Here is a 21806-nt window from a genome sequence, read left to right on the forward strand (position 1 = left end):
AAGCACAAATGCTGATGAATCAAGAATGGCAGCACGCTAGTACTAGGCACCCGAGATGAAGGCCTCGAAAAACGATGACATTTTATTGAACAGAAAACAGATTTGGACTAACAAATAGCCCTTAGACATTGACTGAAAATCTGCACAAGAAACAGGAACAACCTGCAGCAAAACCACTCAAGAGGAAAACTGGGTTGTTTGGAGCACAGCATTTAAACTCGGTCACAGGCATCACAATAGCCACAAGAGGTCTTGCTTCTGCTCTGTTCTCACAAGTGCTCTTTCAAGAGTCAAAACACTGTAAGAACATGGATATTCTGCTAGTCTAATGGGTTGAGTCCAAGGAGTGAGAGAATTTTTTCATGAAGTCTTCTAAAGTACTTACACCAAGAAATAGTAAAATGACAAATACTGCTGAAACCTGTGCGAGTCCTTCACAACTGGATAAATTAAAAGCATGAACATCTATTTTGAAGAAAACTTTTAAAAATCCTGGCACTTGTTTTCTAAAACTCCTTTAGTTTTCTAAAATTCAATTTTCAGTGATGTTAGAGAGACTTCTTTGATGAAGTATGTTTAAATTGTTTCAATGTATTTCCGCTACATCCCTATTAAATACCTGTCTGGTGATCGTCTTGACCAACGTCCTCTGTCAGATTCTGCAAGAGAGTAGGAATGATACAGTTAAACAAGATGGTGATCTTCATTGTTCAGTAATGTTTTTAACCTTTATTTTATATTAATATTAATTATTTAAGGAGCATCTAGCTAAGACTGCAGAGCCTTTGTGTTTTCAGTTCACATTTATCTAAAAAGTTCAAGGACAATCTTTAAATAATGTGAAAAATATTTTTGAAATTTTTTTATCAAAAACATATCAAACTGTTTCAAGAGTGGAAATAACCATCCATTGGATGGGGAATTTTGCTTGTTGTATTGAACAATTCCATTAATAAATGCAGCATTAGAAAGATTGAGTTGACCATTTACCACAGAAATGGCTTTGCTTAAGGATAAACACACATACGTGTTCTAAAGAAAACTGATTAAAAACCAACTGAAATCTTGGAAACGAGTTACCCCCTTTTTTAGGCAGTGTCTCTTCCACAAAATTTGCAGTTTACAAACAGAAGCCATATTGGCATTTCCAGCTATGGTTGCAATAAAACAAATGTAAATGCACAGCAAACAAGCAGGGACAGTCTTCAAAAAAAAAATCTTGTTTCACTCTTTGCATGGTTTTAAGAGGACAGCTTGCTCGTTCAATGTGTTTTCCACAAGAACTGTAAGAAATTGGATAACGATTATGATTACCATTATTTGATATATCTAGGAAAGCTTATTCTATGGAGACAACATCTAAATCCAATGTAGCAGTGAACAGCGCTCAAACTCCACTCTGACCCCCGGAGTATAATCTTTCACCTTTTACTAACACTGCTTATCTCTTAACGGATTCAACCCTAAGAGTGTCTCATACAAAAAGGCAGACAGTTTTTAAACGTGTAATCACTTAATGATTTCAATCATGAAACATGCTGGACTAAAGCCCTAGCTATTCTGCTGAGAGAAAATGGCAAGTCATTACCAGCCTATTGAGGGTGTGGTAAATCTTGTGAATATTTGCCAGTGTTGATAGGTGAGAATTCAGTTGAAAATCTAGAGGAGGGGGGGAAAAAAAAAAAAGTTTTAAACTCTCTGGTTTCCAGCTGTAGCAACCAAGATCTTCATATGTTCTGGTCATTTAATAAAATCATCACACAACTATAAAATAAAAGCCAACTCAACACTTTTTCAGCACCAACATTTTCAACACCAAGGGGAATCGGTAAGTGAAATGTGCAAAAGATACCCTACACATGCATTTTTCTTAAGGCATGGATGACTCTCAGAAAAACAGAACTATAGCTAACTGTAGCTAAACACAAAATTATATTAAAAAAATCAAAAAATAAATATTTACAACTTTTTTTCCTTTAAATTGGGAATCATTACGATTTCCATGCTACGCAGTCCTTCTGTTCCATCTATTCCAAAACCAATTTAAGCACCATGTAACATTCTAAAATCGTTACTAAAAATGCTAGTTTTTTAAAAAGATAATTTTATTAATACACACATACTTGCCTTTATACTAACTTCCTTGCAAAAGTAAATGACTGGAATACACTTACAAAGTTGACACATGACTTTTGTATAACGAACCAAAGGTCACAATACAGCAGCTGTTAAGACCAGAGCCAGTAACACCGAAAATAAAATATTCTGACATTTCATGAAAGAAGCCATAGCATGATGTTAAGTTTCCTTCCATGCTCCAAAAATAAAACACTTGAGTTTGCTTCAGTTGCAAAAAAGTGAGAGACTAATTTTTCTTTATTCTCTTAAATTCCCTATTGTTGCTAGAAAATTGTCAAGGACAAAACTAGAAAATAAGCAATTTACAAAAAAGATCAACTGTGACTGAGCCAGAGAGCATGCAAACCAACAAGAATCTCAGAAGCTGGACACAGACCAGCTGACAGGGATCAAAGAGAACCAACTACTATACAATATTTCCATTTAAACTAAAAGTAAACTAGCTACCCCACTAGAACTTGTGCACAAAACCACTCTAATTAGACAGACACATGTACTATATGACAAGCAATGTATTTCAAGCAAAATTCTTCCATACATGAAAAGCTGTATGTGCATAGTGTCACCACCCAGGTAATGCATTAAAGAATTTCTACTGTGAGACATTTAATTTGGCTTTGCCCAGTAGCTGATACAAGATGCAGGTAAGGTCAAAACTATCATTCCCACATTTCCATCCCTACCATTTCAAACAAACGCTCTCAAAATATAGTTAAGATGACCCAGAATCTAAGGATAAACAAAAGTCATTAAATATCAGATCCCCAAGTCAGATCCCCAAGTCAGTGAACCACACTGCTATGAAGTTAAAAAGTGGATCTGAAGGAACTGCCTGCTATAAGTGTATTTGTTACACACATCATTATGGAATTCTCTTGTCACGGTGAATAAAATACAATTCCTTTAGGAATCATACATTTCATTTATTATGTTAGCTAAAGAGTATCATTTCACTAATTGCTACCTATTTCTTAATGTGTTGTCCCCAAACCACCACCACAGCAATACAATTTTTGTAAGTCAGAAGTGCCAAAGATGGATTTTCCAACTTTAGATATACTTATCTATATGAAGGCAAAGACAGTCCAGATCTTCTTACCAAGATATGACAGGAAGATGTCACAGCTTGAACAGCGTGCTAGATTTTTTCCTGCATTAAGTGCTCAATAAAGTTCCATTTTTGCTAGTCAAACAATACTAAGCAGAACCATTCTGCAAAAAACTAACCCTGAGTTTCTTAGCCAACCTTCAGTTCAACACAAAGGAATTTAAAAAAAGGGGGGTGGGGGGTGGGGGAACATAAAACCATTTCTAAGAAGGGCAAGATTAAAAGGTAAGATTTATTTTGTTAACTGCCAGACCAGACTAAGCTTTCTGGAATATGAATTTTAAAATTTCCCTTGTTGCTCAGCCTAAAATCTACAAAGAACACGAGTCTTTAGAGAAACCAGTTATACCTAGAGGTAATGAGCTGAGAACACTGAGCAAATACTTTACTGTAAACTAATATTAAACAATAATTTTAGGTGGTACTTTTAAAAACAATAGAAAAAATATTTTAAAATTAGGATTATGTATATTAGGTATCTCCTTTGAAATAAACATTCCTAGGCACTTCAAAACACATAATTCATACCAGTATGTTTCATACATCCACTGGAAATATCCTCACAATTTTAAGCTGTTACTTCAAAAATAGGTTACATAATTACAGTGGACTTAGAGGGGTTACACAAATATATTTTTTACAGGTCTTGTACTACAAGCGTCACACCTTAGTTCCTCAAAAACTGGTTTATCCATATGCATACAGAAGACCAAAGTTCTCTCTCTTCCACAGGGAAAGCTTGCAAAGTAGGGATATTATCCAAAAGCAAAAACAGGCTTCTTGTACAGTAACTGTTACAAAAGCAAATAGCAGCAGCAGGCAATGAATTAGGGAAGTTGCACTACAGCTCAGGTCACCTTCTCAACTGGCCAGTGTCTGCTGTATCTGTATTGCAAGGAAGATACACAAAGTATCCTATGCCACTGAAAAGGCATATTTTGAAAAAAAATGTTTTTGAAGAAACAGAATCCAAAAAAACCCTCCCATGCTCAAGTAACACCATCTTGAAAATTAGTAAAGGGACAACGGCATAGTCAACATGACAAGCAAGCGATTGAACAGCTGGCTGCAATTCTGTGCTTCAGGAACACACTCTCTCCCCTCCACCTCCCGAACTTCCACACTTGCTTATGCAGCCAGTGTGCCCACCCCCCGCCTTGGTCAGCCCACTACCTCAGGAATCTTATCCGCAAAAAATATAAACAAACCAACCCTGCCAGCTCAGTGGTCTGAATCGGATCACCAAGGAGATGTAACACCAGAGAAGCAGAGTTAGAGCAAGAAACAGGAAAGGTCCTCCCAAGTGGGAGCAAAATAGTCTCTTGTGGCAGCAGCGGTGTTAAGTCACATAAACCGTCCATCCAAGCCCCGCTATGAGAAGAGTGATATATCACATGAAGCTACACACTCAACAGCTGGTTGTGAGAGCTTTACATGAAAAAAGCCATCAAGTGTGAAGTTATTTTTCACATGAATACAAGTTTCAAAGCACATGAACTGGTCTGAAAATATTTTGGTTTTTTCTCGCAGAAAAAAATATTTTACAGCAAAGTATCACACAGTTTATTGCCCTGGGATCAGAAGACGAAAACCTGCTTGCCTTTGTGAATACTGAAAAGAGATGTGCTGGAATGTTTGCTAAGACTTTAAGAGGTGCATGTCAAACAAGTGTATGTATTTTGTTGATTACATTATTTTTCATGCACATGTTAGCTTATCTTTAGCAATGATTGAAGCAACAGAAATTCCAAATGGTATTAAATACTGTGCTATAATTCAGAATGTAACAGCTAAAGAAAAAAAAATCTGAGTAAAATAATTGCAAATCCAGAATCTGGAAAGAAAAGAAAAATGCCAGAGCCAACCTAATACCATGGAATTTAGACTTTGTCTGCAGTTTATCATTAACACTTAAGTGTTAAAGTCTGGGTTAGTCAATTAGTCATGATCATATACAATATAAAAGTAAAAAGCAAATAGTTTAAAAATAACTTTTAAAATATTATAGATTAAGGTTTACCCTATGGACCTGACAGTTACGGAGAGGCAAAAGAAACAAGAGCTAGCTGGGCTTGCTTCCATAACAAACTAGACAAAAATCATTCTATACCCCTTCATTAAGACAAACATATGAAACACAATGAACAAACAAAAGCCTCAATTATAAGCAAATGATACAGGTTAACTGAACTTCAATACTCTACTTTCCTATCTGAAATGAAAAAACTTTAAAGGTCAAGTCCAATTTTTTATTGGAGGGAATGATGTGTTGCCAAACTATTCAAATGAAACCACAAGTGAATACCTAAAAAAAAGAAAAAAGAGAAGAGTATTTCTGCCTATGCACCGACTCACACATAGACATGTACCCACCTGAACGAAAACTTTAACTTAGTTCCTGCTGTCAAAACTATCACTTTAAAGCTTGGACAAAACACAGCTACAGGGTGCGCTACAATCTACTAAAAACCTAGTAAAAAATTAACAATAGTACTAAACCAGATCAGCAGCTGACTCCAAGTTTCCTTTAAAAGCTACTAGATTATTTTTCTGAGCAAATAGAAAGTCTATACAAAACCTCACAGTTACAGTAGGTCTAAAAATATTTATCCTAGATAGAGATGCCATATAAGTGCTATAGATACAACTCTGTATTAAAAATTAAGTAAGGAAGTAGTCATAGCAATAATTTTTATTACTGCTAAGATGTATCTGACTCAGTACAAATATCGTGGGTAATCTTCTGTAATGTTCTCAGAAAAAAATTAGATAGAAAACACATACTAGGCAGACTCATTCCTGAAAATTAAAATGGAATGTTTATGCTTTTACTTTTATTTAATTGGTTTCCTTGGTTTCAAATAATACAACTGGAGAAAACTTGTAGTAGTACTGGAAATAATAGTTCAAAGTAATGTCTTCTTAATTAGTTTTAAATAAACTTTACTTATCCAAAAAAGAATCATTTAATCTTCTATGAACCATGCTCTGTAGTCTACTTACAGAATTATCCTAACAGTAAGACTATTTATATTGATTAATGAACTTAGAAGTTCAGATCTGAAACCTACATTTGGCGAAAGCCTTCAGTACTTCTATTCAGGAAGCAGAAATTCTATATTCATTACTAAATGCAGAAAACAAGAGAAAAACATGCAATCAGTTTTATTTTCATTTACACAAACATCACAACACACCTAAAAACTGATATTCCCAAACTGCACTACAGAGCAGCTAGGAGCTGAGTCTGCATTGCTGTCAAAGATAGGATTAAGAATTCATTTCCACTGTGTCTGTAGCTGAATCTGCACAGGCAGTGACACCCTTTAGCAGGGGCAGCCTGCAGAAGAGACCTCTCTCCCAGTCTGTAATGCGAGAGCAAGCATGCAGGGGAGGGCAGAGAAGAACAGGTTTGAAAAGTAGGGTCTCCCTTGATTTGGTGGGGTTGAACATAGGGCATGATTCAGAAAGTAAGGAAAATCAAGTGAATTCCAGCCTGGACAGTAAGGACATGCAACTAAATGGAAAGAGAAGTGGGATGATCCATCCTAGCTTGAGGAGCAACAGGACCTAGCCATTAGAGCTAAAGACATGGTGCTGCAGGACGTTTCTCCTGCATATATGCATACAGAGACACATCAAGCTCAGAGCTACTGCTGACAGCAGCGGTATCCAAACCCACAGTTGCAAATTTGTGTACATTTTCCAAGCACAACAGCCTAAAATGTTCTGAAACAAAACACAGAGTGACTTAAGCTATTAAAAAGAAAACCCTACAAAAAACCCAAACAACAAAATGTGGCTGAAACGACAAGACACTAAAAACCACTTATCATTTTAATGTAAACATTCACATTCAACTCTAACATTTGGTATTACCACATGTAATCAGTCACTCACTTTATCTGCAACAAAATATTTTAAAATTACTGCATGGTACATAGGGAAAAGCATTAATCTTTTTTTTTTTTTCCCCATGGGAACAAATCCTTATTCTACCTAGATATTTTAAAAGTACCCTGATCTGAAAGCTTGTTTACAAAAAGACCTACCACAGTTTAAAGTTCACTAAAAATTTTAGAGCAATTTAAGCAGTGCAAAAGTTGTGTAACTGTTACTTTAGTTTGAATGCATTTCCATCTACCTTAAACTGACTCCGAACTAATAAGAGCTATGCTAACATATGCTATACTAACGCACAGGATAAAAAACCCTGCACGCTGGCTCACGGGGGTTTTTAGGGGGTTGGGGGCAGGGAGGGTGGGGCGGGGCTGGTTAGGTATTTTGTTTTTTATAGAAAGACCTAACACTAAGTGTATTTCTAGTGCAAAACATCTGTTTCTGTTGCTGCAAATACCACTTGTGTACCTACTAAATGTATTTGATGAGCACTCCTAATGGAGATTCTTGCCAGCATATAATAAAGCTGGAGTGACCAGCCGCAGTTGGAAAAGAATGAGTAAAAGCAGTGGATAATTACAGCTAATTTAAATCTGCTTCTAAAGCATGTATTACCAAATCAAACAGCATTTCAGTGATTCCACGTTACTAGGACTGTGAACAGACATTCTTTCAGTTTACAATTCAAAAACATAGGAAATTGAGCTACAAAGCATTTAATACAATGAACCAGTTTTACACCCATTTGATACAAAGTGTTCATCCAGTCTAACTCTTACTCTACCATCAAATTAATTTAAAAAAGTGTCAGTGAGTTAGTTTTCCATCATCAGCTGCTATGGCCTGAGAGTTGTTTGCCAGCACTACTCTTAACTTCATGCCAGATTAGGTGTCACCTGTCATCCTACAAAGGGCATAAAGCTAATAAAAACTTTGTATCTCGTGCTCTAGCTAATTCAGCAGAAATGCAACCCTGTCAAGTGCGCACTACTAGGGTATCCAGCACCATGCAGATCTGGTATACAACATGATGGATCTGCAACAGCCTAGGAACAGCTATGCCAGTCAAAAGCATTACTGCCCCAGCTGTTCGCTTCTTCCTCTCTGCCAAAAATTACAGACTCCACAGTTCTGCCAGCAGCACAGGTCATGGACACATTCCCTAATCCACTTCAGGCAAAAATCAGCCATGTCAGTTTAGACATTTAAGTGGTAAGAGCTAACCCAGATACATTTGACTGAGTGGATCAGAGAATACTCCTACAAACCACTTTACCAGTAGAGCAAGGGAAGCAGTAATCTACAGCTAATGGGCAGTAATGAGCGGCTGCAGTAGACGGAGTCCCACAGTCTGTGCAGCCACACATCTGCATCAAGCGACACAGAAGCATGTGTCATACCAGCCGGTTCCCAATGGCAAGCTAAAGCCTTGTAGCTCTAACAACAATATATATACATACACAGCTATATATAGAGAGAGAGAACACTGAACAAACTGGTAGTTATTTCTATCTCTTTATGAGCCAAAAGCAGAAATTCTGTTTAACCTCAGACCTATGATTTTAAATAGAAAAACTTAATTGGACAGTATAAGAAAAATGCTGGCACATTTAAAATAAGTGTTCTGCTTGAAGCCCTTGTTAGTAGTCTTACTTATTGTAGAAGAAATAACCACACTATTAAATGTTCTAATATTTAAATTGGATACAAGAGTTGTACATTTTCATGGGATGTACCATACTTCCTGGTGCAATGCTTTTTGGCAAGCACAGGACAGACAAATTAAGCAAGTTTCCCTCTTCTGCTTGAAGGCACAAACAAAACTAGGAAATAATGCTTTGAAAAAGCCCTAAGTCCTTGTTTTCAGTATCTCCAAAGTAAGGGGGGAAAAGAAAAGTAAAGAAAATACAGGATTAATAATTCACTTAAAGTTAGCACAAAAACTATGCAGACAAAAATAAATTTAAATAAAGTGCTGCAATTAGACAAATGAAATCTCATCCTGATACAATAGAATGAAGAGAAACAGTGAGAGGAAGACTGTTTACCTGCCTAACTCAACTTATTGCATGGCCTTGCACAGAGAAGACATTTCCAATTATAGTTATTGGAGTTGCAAGAAACTTTTAAGCAAACATTTGCAACAGGAAAAAGGAAAGCTGATGTTTCTCATATAATGTGAAACGTGTACATTCAGTCTCAGAAAGTAAAACTGAAACAGCAAAAATGCATTAATGGAGTTTCTATCATAAGAACAGATAAGAATGTAAGCAGGGTCAAAAAGGCGGCTCAAAAGAAATGTTCAGTCAAGAAACAATCATAAGCCAACTACTGTATGTGTAAAGATATGCTATGAACACTTCTCATTTCAAGCATTTAAATCAATGAGGAAAAAACCCAACTAGTATGAAGCTACAGATAATGAAGTTAGTTTAGGAAAACACTCCTATTTAAAATAAAACATATACAAGGCCATGAACTGCACCCCCCTCCCAAAAAAAAAGTATTGAGGTGGACGATTCAGTCATTCCAAGGGACATTTTTAAAGAGAAGCCAGTAACAGCTGAAGGCTGAGAAACAGTGCTCGTTTTCTGCAGAGAAATTAAAAAAAAATAAAAATAAAAATCACTACATAGTCTTAACACCCTACATGAGGGAGCACTGGCATATTTATAACTGTAGCTTACATGTATATAATGAAGGCCTGCACCCTTTTTTGGACAGGGCACATGACAAAAGACACTGAACAGAAGGCATTTTCTAGAATAATTATCCTTCCATTTCCAACACGAAGCAGTTATTTGTGCTTTAATGGCAGCCTTAACCATCAACATATAATGATCCCTAAATATAAAGGTAAAAAAAACCAGAACCACTAAAGAAATTATATAACCTTATGATTCAGAGCCTCTACCAGGCTGCCCCTGTCCAGTCTCTCATTTTGAGAAACACAGGAGGATTCAAGAAAATCCAGGCCTTATGCAGCGCTTCTTCCCATAATTGGTTTCAGGACTTTGTCCAAAAGTCAGACCATCATTCATTAACGTACGATCAAAGCTTCAGTTTTCATTATCTTTCCCATAAGCAAGTTCTGCAGTAATAAAGCGCCTCAGAGCTGCAACTCCTTGCACATCGACAACACGTTCCTGGGAGATTTCACAGGAATCGGGAACATCGCTCTGCCGAGACAGCTCTGTGCTCGGGATGACAGCCTCATCTCTCCGGCGGAGGGGGACGGAGCCTATTCCTGAACCCCACAGCTACCCACAGCCACGCAGGTGTGCAATCCCCCCACGCCAGGCAACCTGCCTACAGCATACGGTCCCGCCCGCTCCGAAAGCACAGCCAGAAACTAGACGGCAGAGACAAAGCCCTCCCTACCCTCCTCCAGAACAGGCAGCCAGATCCCCCCCCGCCCCGAAGCCAGGCGGCCTTGCCCCCAGGCCACCTCCAGCCCCGCGGGGAGGGCAGGGCGCAGCGGGTACCCCCGCCGGCTACCGGGCTGCAACTCGCACCCCCGCGCGGGGGCGGGGGCAGCACGCCGCGCCGCCGCGGTGCCTGCTGGGAGTTGTAGTCCCCCGCCCCGCGCCGAGAGAGCCGCCGCGCGGAGCGGCCGCAGGAGAGACTCCACCTCCCACAATGCGCCGCGCTCCCCAGTCCCCTTCACAGCCCGCTTCTCCTGCACCGGCCCGGCGGAATCCGCTACGTTAACCGCCACCCACCTCCCCACCCCCCTCCCGCCCCACACACACCGCTCCCACGCAGCGAGGCCGCCGGGCAGCCCCGTGGCCCGCGCCCGCCCTCCCCTCGGCTGCCTCACAGCCAGCCACGAGGGCCGGCCGCGGCCTCACCCGCTCGCCAGCCGGGTCGGGGAAACTGCGTCACACCCTCCGAGAGCCCCCAGCCCCCTCCGCTGCTGCCCCCCCCGCCCGCCCCCGCCCCCGCACGGGCCGCCCCCGCCCAGCCCCGGCCCCTCCCGCCCCCCCCGGGGGAGCCTGCCGAGGGCCGCGGGGCCTCCACCGTCCCCACCGGGCCCCCGCCCCCCGGTACGCCCGCCGCCTCTCTCCCCGCCGGTTCCGCACCCGCCGGCCTGACGCCCTTCCCCGTCACTGGGAGCCCCGGCGGCGCGTTCGGCCGAGCCTCCTCGGTGAGGGGCAGGAGAAGCCGCCCCCACCCAGGCGGCAGCGACCGCCGGCGGAAAGATCAGGCCGGTGCCGCCGGTGCCGCCGGTGGGTGGGTGGGCGGGCGAGCGGGAGCGCCCGGCCCGGCCCGGCGGCTACTCACTGACAGCGGCGGCATCCGAGTGCATTTTCGTGCAGCGCACACACCGCCCTGCCCGGCCCGGCTCCCTCTGCCCCTCTCCCAATCACAGAGCCCAAGCACGGACGCCTCCCGCCCCGCCCACTGGCGGCACCCATTGGCTCGGGCTGCCCCGAGAGACCGCACGTCCTGCTCTCCTACTGTGCGAGGCTCCTGCCATTCTCCCTCTGCCTGCCCCGCACCGCCTTCCCCGCCCGCTCCCTACCTCCTATTGGGCTCAAGGCTGAGCCGACACCGCCCCCCTTCACTCTGACTGGGCTTTGCCGGTGCCAGTTTTTCCTGGCCTTAAAAGCGCGTGCAAAGAACAGCACTTTGTGTCACCCGTGGCTCTGATTGGCTACGGAGGCCACGGGCCGCGCCCACGCCCCGATACGATTGGGTAAGCGGGGCCGGGGGCGGGGCCGCCGGCGCTGCCCCGCCCCTCAGAGGGCCGCCGGGGGCTGCCCCGGGCGGGTCCCTCGGCGGCGGCCACACCGGCTCCCCGCCTCCCCCCGGCCGTTACGCGGCGCGGGCACCGGCGGCAGCCACACCGGCTCCCCGCCTCCCCCCGACCGTTACGCGGCGCGGGCACCGGCGGCAGCGTGCTCCCCCCATCTTAGCCCCGAGGGCGCTCCGGCGGCAGCCCGAGGGCCCGGCGCCACAGGGCCGCCTGCTTGGCCCCCCGCTGCCGGGACGAACCGCGGCCTCCGTACGCCCGCAGGCTCGCACGCCCCGTACCTGCCCTACTCGGATGAAGGAGCGCTTGCACATGTACGTAATGCGCGCCCCGGGGCAGCTGGTGCCGTGTCGTCACGGCCGGAGCGGGTAGCTGGCGCTCGGGGAGGAAGATTTCTGGACCGCACCATCCTCCCTTTGCTCTGTGAACCCAGCTTCGGTGTGGCCAAATCGCCAACTAGTTCGGGAAGATTTCTTTGTTTCTGCCATCTCCCTTTTCCTGAGGGGAAAAATGGCAGCTTGCCCCCACCAGCTGAACGCACCGAAGGGTCAGGTCAATACTACAGCAGCAGAGGCACGGGGAACAACAGCTGCTCCTGGCGGGTAGATGAGACTGGTTCCTCCCTCCTGTTACTGTTCCCGCTCCTCGAAACCTAGCGCATGGACACCCCCCGCCTCCTTTCCCCCCTTGCAGTACAGAGGGAAAGAGCTCCCCGTTCCTGAGCCGGAGGAGTAAGACACCTTGCAGGTCATTGCTGCTTAGCAGCCCAGCTCAGCATCTTGCGTCCTTTCAGGGGTAAAAGCCTTCCCTTGCCCTACTCGGTGTTGAAACATGGATGAGAAGAGACTGCTACAGCACCGCCTGTGCACAAAGGAGGATTATTAAGATAGAAATTACCCATGGAAAAATAAAAACTTCCTCTAAGAGGTTAAGTTAAAAGAAAGTCAAGGACTCAGAATTGAAGAAGTGCCCGATTTAAGGTATTTGTCCCTTTGGAGCAACGCATTAGCATAGAGTCCTGAATTAACTGATCACACACCTGTTTGGGGGTTTTTTTATGACCCTTGCCTTATTCAGTGAACCAATCAGAATGTGCAAGTGCAGCCAATTTATTTTGCAGAGCAACATCTTATGTTTTCAACTGCCTCTTTTACAGAGAAGATGGAGTCCGTAAGAAAATTAATTCTCTCTTCAAAAGTCATGTACTAAGACCATGTCGGAGCAATGAAAGACCCCATTATTTGAAATTCTTACTTGTTCACTAACTCCTTGAAATTATTTCTGTAGAACTTTCTGCCTCTCTCTCTGACATTCTCCTATTTGCACCATCTTTTGTTTACCTTAGCAATTGTATATTTACACTACCACCTTTAAAAAAAAAAAATTATATCCTAGAGTAAAGCAGTGCAAGCTAGGGTTCACTTCTTGGGTAGTTCTAACATCCCACGTGCCAGACATTCACATCTGTGCGTGTCATCCCAAGATCTTATACCCAATAGGGGCACCATTGAGTTGCAATTCATCTGATCTGTTCTAATTCTGGATTGAGAGGAACAATTCCTTTAGGGGTGCCTGTTTGTTCACAATGACCATAAAAAGCACATAGACCGCTAGTTCAGAATAAAAACATATTCAAAAATAAATCTTCTTCCGTAAACTGATAAGAGATCTAAAGAAAGGTGACACAGAAAAACCCTGTCTGGTTGTATCTGAAGTCAGAAAGGTTTGTACTTTTTTTCCCCCCCATTTATATTAGTCTAAAATTAAAGATACTACTTGGCTTTACAAATCTTTCCTTAGACTATAGCTTCCGTAACTACTGCTATCCATAAGTGTAAAGCAAATAATACTGTAGGTTTGACAAACAAAAGTTCAAAAAATTTTTGAATAGTTGAATGCACAAGTATAATCCCTGACCCTTAAAAACTAGATCTGCAAAGAAATCCATAGGGAAACACAAAAGAGACTTTGTTTCCTGCCTCTTCCTGCTAAACAAGGGAATGTATGCTTCAGCCAGAAAAGGCCTGCCCCACGAGAACAAGGCCCATTACAACACGCACCTTCGTTCCAACCTCAAGAAGGTATAAATATCCCCTTTGTTACCACTAGTTGTAAACCACTATGCAAGTCCCTTGTCTGGCAGATGTTATGAAATCACGCTTGTATTTTCCTTCCAAAGCCTGAGTTTACAAAATGCAGAAATACTTAATTTTACATAGAGCAGATCAATCAAGTCATGGTTGATCAAGCATTGTCTCAAGGACATTGACAGGTTAAGCAGTTCCAGCATTAGCGTCTTAATCCTACCCCTCCTGGCATCCTTTATTTTGTGCCAGTGCAACCATTTGCACAGCTAGATAGCAAGGTAGATCGAAGAGCAAGACTGCCCCCAAAAAAGCAAAAAACCAAAAAACCCCAAAACAAAACAATAAATCCCTCAACACTTCTTTTGGTTTTGTTCATTTGTTTGTTTTCTTTTCCCAGCCAGATAAATATCCTGATCTGGCTCACTACACATACGTGCAAATGCTCCTATTGACACACAGGAGAGGAATAATAAACCAAGAACTGGAGAGGGGCAGGAAATGCATCAGCCAGTTTACACACTGCTAGATCAAACTTAAAACTGTAGACTTTTTTTTTTTTTTAAGACGACTGTCATTGTTTGACTTTTTATGTTTGTGTTTCTTTTTTTAATTGATAGCTAAAATGGCAACCACATAAAAAACCACCATATACTGTCAAAAATACTGGCTAACATGAGAAAGAGGAGCTATTAGTTTTATCTTCTTCACCACCAGAAACATAATGTAGAAGCGTCTTTGAGAAAGAGGATCCCCTCTGTTTCCAAAGGGTATCAGACTCCAAATTGCTAAAGCCACTGCATCTCTCAAATACCTTCATTCATCTTGCTTTGCTTAGAAACAAGCTTGTAAGTTAACTTTAGGCACCAGAATCACAAGCCATTATGAGTTTTACAAGTCAGAGAGGGAAGAGAATTGTATTGAAAATAAAAACATTAGCAAAGCAGAATTTGCTGAACATTAACCAAGGAGATAAAGCAGCAACAAAGCACTGTACAGGGCATTGTAAGAAAAGAAACAAATTGTCTACCAGAAGCCCAGCAATCATTTGCAGATATGAAGAAGTAACTGATAACCAAGTCAATACAAACAGCTTTATGCAACACTTCTGAAAAGATTTTTCACCCTCAGAGTTAGGATGAAACACCTCAACTGTCTGTTATTCTTGTGTGGTATCAGCAGAACAGTACTGATCAGGGATAAGAGAGGACCTCAGGTGGCAGAAAGTAGCAGCTGCAGATAATATAACTGCTTTCAAACCACTCCTAGTTCAACAATTCAGCTCATTTTAATTGGCCTGTCCCACAGACACGTACTATGCTCCTCGTTGAAGTAAAAAGGTTTGTTCTGTTACACTTGCTCCACAGACATACAACTTTGATCCCAAGGGCCCTTTTGTAACACCCTGCAAACAAATATAACTTTACGTACATGAGAAAAAACATGGTTCGGGGCTGTTGGTAGCTCATATTTAAATCCTTAAATTGGATTTATAGGTTTTTTTCAGCTTCAGTTTGAAATGTAAAAAAAAAAAAAAATCTGCTTAATTCATAATTAGGAAGCTCTAAGTAGCCAAGCTTAAGAGAGCACCTCAGAATTTCTGCATGAACCCTGGAGGTGCCTCAAAACAACCAACACCTTTGTCTGGGGCCATGAAGCTCCTTCACTGTCAGTAGAGGACCCGAACATTTTTTGTGTTCTGTTTCAGAGAGATACATGGGAGCTGGTCATCTACACGCTTAAGCTGCACCCAATTTGTTTCAGTAGCATCAACTCCAGTTCAAAACCAAAGGGTGTGCCCAACTTTTGTTTAATAAGCTTGTAGCTGCAACGCCCTTTTTGAAACTGGGAAATAACAATTTCAGGTCCTTTGTAGCCCAAGAGGTTTGAACTGCAGCTCCCAGGTTTCAGAGTGCTCTGTGACAACACCGGAGCCACTATTCCTGAAGCTAAGCTTACAATACACATCGAAATGCCTGAGCCAAGGCCCCAGAGCAGGAATATATGTAAGAGGAGACTTCAGTCTCCACCCTGCTGAAGAATCCAGTACAATTACTCTCAAAAGTTGCTCTCTTACATGTTACCTAGAGTCCTCCTTTCTTATTCTGAGATACACACCAGTAGGCTCCTGATGTACTGCTGTCTCTTCCTGTGTATTCCTAGAAACTTTAAGTGACCTGCACAGAATGTCAGAGAGGATGGAATTAGGAGTAAACAGAATACATACTATTTAGAAATCAGATATATATACTCTAGACCTTTTACCACCAGTAAAAGTTCAAACCTTTAGAAAATAATCTTTATCTTATACATTTTATCTTATATATTTTATCTTTTCATGCTATCTCTGAATGCATAGTTAAAGGTATCCACAACCTTTTTCTTTCATAACATACTATCTTATGAAAGCTGAGATGAAGAGAATATGATTAGAAAACAGCAAGATTAGTCACACACCCCTGCAGCAGGACCTGTTCTAGCACATTTCTTTCATAGTTTGAGACATAGTGATTGCGACTGAGAGACGTACTGCACATTTTTCTAAACCAGTCAGATACAGGGGATTAGACCAGGGTGCAGATTCAAGGACAAATAAAGTGTAATTTTAGCTTCCCAATTCTAACCACAGTAGTAGAAGCAGTACACAAACAGTTTGTGGTCATAGTTTTTCTTAGTAATTCTGATAAAATAATGCAAGTGTCAACAAATACTTGCTACTCATTACATTTGCATACAGTGTTTTCTGATATTAGGCATTATGAGGTATGGATCCACCAACACTAAATTACACAAGCTACTCAGAAGAAGAGAATATTCAAACTTCAGATTTTGTCAATGTCTACATGAACATTTCTAATGGGGGGAACATTTCTAAGTCCTGTGAAAATCCATCCACATATGCTCACAGACTTTGAAGATTACACACAGAGATGACATATAGTCTGATCTGCTATGCAAGTCATGCTTTGGTGTCTGACTTCTTGAAAAATATCCTGATTCTATTTTTTGTTAAAAAAAATAAGGGGTTTTCAAGTTTTTTATGTTTATGAGTATCATTTCCTGCATCTTACACGAATAAACTGCTCACATTACAAGGTATTTGCAGAGTCAGCCTGTGGAGAATGTTCAAGTAATGTGGCAAGATAATGTTATGTTTTGTACAGGCTATGGAAAGGCAAACCTGTGGCTGGATGTGCGTCAGAGCTAGCGTGAGAGCACCCTGCAAAGAAATGAGGATACTCGGAGCCGCTGTGCAATGTCAGTGCCAGTGCCAGCTGCTGTTGTAGGCTGGGAGAAGGGAGAGACAGGGGCTACTGGTGTTTGCAGAAGAAAACTGCTGAAAGTGCAAGAAAGTCACTCCCATCACTCTGAAACCTAATTTATCCTGTCCTGCCAGAGAGTCACACAGAGAACAAGTTCAAGAGGATTTCAAATCCTACCTAAAGGATATCTAAACTGGAATGTTTAATTACACTTTCTTGGACTTGTAAAGACAATCACAACAGCTCTAGGTGAGAAGTAAATTAGTTCAACAATGGCTGGTTAATAGTCACTAACAAAGTCAGGCTTTCTAATACCATCTGAGATGAAGTTGTGGTGGCTATGTGTTCCTCAAGTGCCTTTCAAATATCCTCTGTCCACAAAGATCAGTGAAGCGTTTCACTCTCAGAAACACAGTCCTAAAAACAAGGGAGCAAAATGATGGGTGACCAGGATAAAGTGACAAGCTTGGTGATGGCAGCAGTTACCTGACTCTATAGAACAAGAAACCCTGGGTAAAAACACATCCTGTATTTTCTTACATAGGGAAACAGTAAAATTGAGTAAGCTCAAGCTGTTCTCAAAAGCACATGGTGGAGAATTAGAGGGAGAAAAAAGAACACTCTCTTTCCTGCAACATGTCCTATTCCTTTCAGTTACAGCATGTTTAGGTATTACTGGAAAGACACACAGTACTAAATATCAACATCACAAATGTGGTTTCCAAGTTGAGAGGGTCATTTAAATAAACCATATAACATGTTTCTCACAAACACAAAACTTCCTTTGGACAACACTGAAGATGTCCTCATTGTTTAAGGGAAGCTCTGCACATATACTGAAGGATCAGGAGAGACACCCCAAGAAAACACATTTTACATTGTGTTACGTGTGTGTTACATAGTAGGTAATTCACGGCCTATGTCAAAAAAAAAAGCCACACTTCCAGGTAGTCTACTAAAGTGTAGCGCTACTGAAAGGAACAATGCATTTTTTTTTTATTACAGTTCATTTTAAATAAAAATTACAATCAACATTTCTCTCCTCTCAGAAACCTTGTCATGTTGAGCATGATTGTTTTTAATTCTTCTGCAGTGTGTTCACGTAAGTTCCTCATAACAATAACTATCCAGAGGTACTTTACTCTTCCCTTTGTAAAAGCATTGCAGTGTCTAATGTCCTGTTAAAAAAAGGAAGTCTGTAAAAGTCACTGCCTTTTCTCCAATATTATTAATATCAATCATCTGCAAATTGTTCTAATAAAACTCATTTAAGAATAAAATGTGGAATAGCAGCAGATGTAAATACTGTTTCAGTAAGTCAAAAATGCACACACTTCAAACACATAGTTACTGCATATCTCCCAATTAAAAAAACACACTAGTCCCATTCCTATTTTGAAAAACCTAAGGCCAAGCTTTTTATTGCAATAGCAGCAGGACTACAAAGTGCAGCATATATCAACAGGTTACCTACACTACCACATTATTTTGCTTTGCCTCAGTCACCAAAAAAGTGTGGAAGTCAGCTGAAATTCTTTGCTCATGATTGTTCCAATGAGATCCCAGGAGAGGAAAGGGATCATATCTGAACGCTAAAGAAAAGGTGGATAGATACATTCAACTCTGAAACAGCACAATATAGGATACCTTCAAAAAAGTTGAAGAAGTTATGGCCAAAGCAAGTTCCCACCCTTGCTCTGCTGTGTACAAAGCAGGTATCTGGCCCAGGTAGATACCAGTTTACCACAATGCACGCATCTTCCCTCTCTCACAGTGATGACAACTCATTAAAGAAAGGAGTCACCAACTATTACACAAACATTCACAGAGTTATGCAGCATGGGAGTTGCTCATCCTTAAACAACGTAGTCTTTTTGGCTGCCAATTCAGTTTCAAGCAACAAACCTTTCTTGTTGGTCCCAATGATATGTTATTTTGTCATTCTAATTTTTCTGTTTAAAATATTTAGGAGTGCTCATATGAAAGTGATGAATCTGCTCATAATTATGTCCATCTTTGTAAGATCCAAATCTAAGAAAAATATTCAACAAAGCAAAACCATTATAACATGATTTAACCCATGCAATTAAATCACACACTTACAACAGTATAATTAACACTTCTTCTGAATGTTCTAGATTATTTATTTCAGAAACAGGCCACAATCCTACTTATATATAAATCATAATCTATGTACGCTAACTAGAGGTCTTTGAGTATAATGGAGACATTTAATTACACTGATTGGATTAATGCCATAGGCACTTTATAAACAGAACTCCAGCTGACAAAGGTGAGCGGTGCATTTAGCTAGTTAAATCCTATGCTCTGAGTTTTTTCTACTGGCTTCAGTGGAGATATAATTTAACCCCCCATAGTATCCAAATAGTCAACCCTATTGTTAATATTGCACATCTTACTTTTGAAAATTATGGTGAAAATTGTAATGTTTCATGCCATATTTAAATCTGAAAGTTCTGACTACTGACTATTATGACAGATAGATTTGCAAAAGTAAAATGTAGTGCTTATTCAAAATATCAGTGCTAAACAACATTTAAGAGCAGTGCCATTGTATTTCAAAAGAACTATAGTTTATTGGAAAAAGTTAAACTTATTCCTAAAGGGTATAAATTTTCTGCTTACGGGCAGACATGAAAGAAATCAGGACAAGAAAAATATTCTGTGCTGAAATCAACTGAGACAAATCTGAATGTGAATACTAACTTTAGGCAAGTTTCAGAAAAGATCGGACAAACTCCTGCTTAGACAGGAAGCCAGTGACTGAGTGGTAAATAAAAAGTGAGTAAGCTCAACTGTTAGGGGTATATAAGAAATTAATATATTCTGTATTATGCATGTTGGAAGTAGTAAATATGGCATTGCTGGAAATTGTCTCTCTGTGGCAACATCTATCTCAAATTTCATGACTCTTCCACTGATAGTCAGTGTAGAATAAATACCTTTCTCAGTATTTCTCTTCCTTATGCAATGCCAGTGGAAAAATGACAGCATTCTAGAAATAAATAACTTTTTATGTAAAAACCTAGCCCTTTTTTCTTCTTGACGTATGTAACATACTGCCTCAGGCATTTTCCTTAATTTTTGCTCCAGTTATATAGTATGTGAGTATTTAATGTATATATTGTATTTTGTGTTCTAAGTAACAGTATATTAAGACCTTGATCCTCAAAAGTGCTGAGAAACACGGGAGATCTCTCATCATCTATAAAATGAGTCACCACACCACTTGGCAAACATCCCTATCAAACAATCTCAGAAAGTAAGCACCTGGGTGAAATAAGCATTACCTTCAATTTATGCTACGACACCACAGACTGGTTTTCCCAAAGCACATGCCAAGTCATTAGAAAAAAATGGAATTACAAATCAGAAGTTCTTGCCTCCTAATCTTCTGCTCAGTTTGGTACTGACCAGTGCCTCCCACTTTAAGAACAATTTTGTTCCTAGACTTCTCTTTTATAAGATGTCACGTACATCATCGCCTTAATTTCTTATGTGATACACTGACCTGGGATTGAAATGGATGTCCTCAGGAACTTGGCTGGGATCAGTGACAATTCTGTCATTGTCAGCATAGCTATCCAAGTGATCTGGGATCCTGAATTTGGCCATCTGGACTTCTGAATCACTTAAACCAGCATGAGATATGCGGGCATAGCCCAATCTATCAGATACAAGAAGAGTTAGTTTGAAGAAATAACTCAAGGCAATTTCACCACATTCTTAATTCATGTCTCTTTTTTCCAAGAGTTGCTAATTAACTTATCAACATAACTTTCCATTTCTGTGAATCTCACCTTCAAAAAACTTGAGTGCTCTATAAACATGAGCATCATAACACAATGTCACAAGCAGAAAAACTGAGAGAGCATAAGAGTTTAACAACAACAATAAGTTCTAGATTTAGAAACTTATTTTTAAAATTACAGTTTTAGAATATGCACGCTGGTATAAGCTCACCAACTTTTTTCATGGAAGAGATTTTGAAATTCAAGAAAGGAACTCAAGCATCAAGGGAATGAGTAATGAGAAAAATTAGATTGCAAATGGGGGTTTTGTTAGTTTTTTTGTTGTCCCCCCCCCCTTTTTTTCTTACTCAATGCTGTTATTTAAGACAGCTACCTAGTTTACTGGTTTTACTCCTGTGAACACTACAGAATTTGCGTTTTATTATATATATATATATAAAATTATATATATTATATATAAGCTGAATTCCATTCTGGTACATACATCACCAAGAGAATGATTTACAAGCAACTTGGTATTAAAAGATATGGACTGCATAGGTCCCAGCAGAGGAAAGTACTTCAGTATGGGCTTACACAGTTAAAATTTCCACTGAATCCAGCATAAAGCCTGGCTAGATTAGATCAGCATTTTGCTTCAACAAACCCTACAATCATAGTTCAAAATTTGTATCTTCTGTGTCACATACAAATTAAGGCTTAGCCTTCACATTTTAGAATGAAGCTGCAGAGCTTTGGAAAAAAGTAGTTTTATGTTACCAAAGCAGATTAGATCTGAAGACT

General features: G+C 40.7%; 2 protein-coding genes across 16 annotated transcripts in view; both read right to left on the reverse strand.

Annotated features, from left to right (window-relative positions):
• Window positions 1–11690, reverse strand: part of DCUN1D4 (defective in cullin neddylation 1 domain containing 4) — a 43255-nt gene extending 31565 nt beyond the window's left edge. Inside the window, exons 1-4 of one of the 13 annotated variants that reach the window (XM_052780087.1) lie at window positions 3914–6262; window positions 3239–3351; window positions 1589–1659; window positions 620–659 (exon numbers count right to left, since the gene is read on the reverse strand). Coding sequence is in view for 3 of the 13 variants with exons in the window: in XM_052780083.1 (XP_052636043.1) it covers window positions 620–659; window positions 1589–1659; window positions 11432–11456 (136 nt within the window). In the remaining 10 variants the exon portion in view is untranslated. Of the gene's footprint in view, window positions 1–619; window positions 660–1588; window positions 1660–3238; window positions 3394–3913; window positions 6263–10040; window positions 10513–11229; window positions 11249–11431; window positions 11581–11672 lie in introns of those variants that run through there. The other 12 variants (XM_052780094.1, XM_052780083.1, XM_052780082.1 and 9 more) reach the window with 12 other exon arrangements.
• Window positions 11691–18233: 6543 nt separating this feature from the next.
• CWH43 (cell wall biogenesis 43 C-terminal homolog) overlaps window positions 18234–21806 on the reverse strand; it is a 29421-nt gene continuing 25848 nt past the window's right edge. For 2 of the 3 annotated variants that reach the window (XM_052780099.1, XM_052780097.1), the window contains 2 exons: window positions 20783–20938; window positions 18435–19281 (listed from right to left, as the gene is read on the reverse strand). In XM_052780099.1, the coding sequence (XP_052636059.1) occupies window positions 19194–19281; window positions 20783–20938 (244 nt within the window). In that variant the 3' untranslated portion in view covers window positions 18435–19193. The other variant, XM_052780098.1, reaches the window with a different exon arrangement.

This window comes from Harpia harpyja, chromosome 2 (genome assembly GCF_026419915.1).
Source record: "Harpia harpyja isolate bHarHar1 chromosome 2, bHarHar1 primary haplotype, whole genome shotgun sequence".
Taxonomy (NCBI): Eukaryota; Metazoa; Chordata; class Aves; order Accipitriformes; family Accipitridae; genus Harpia; species Harpia harpyja.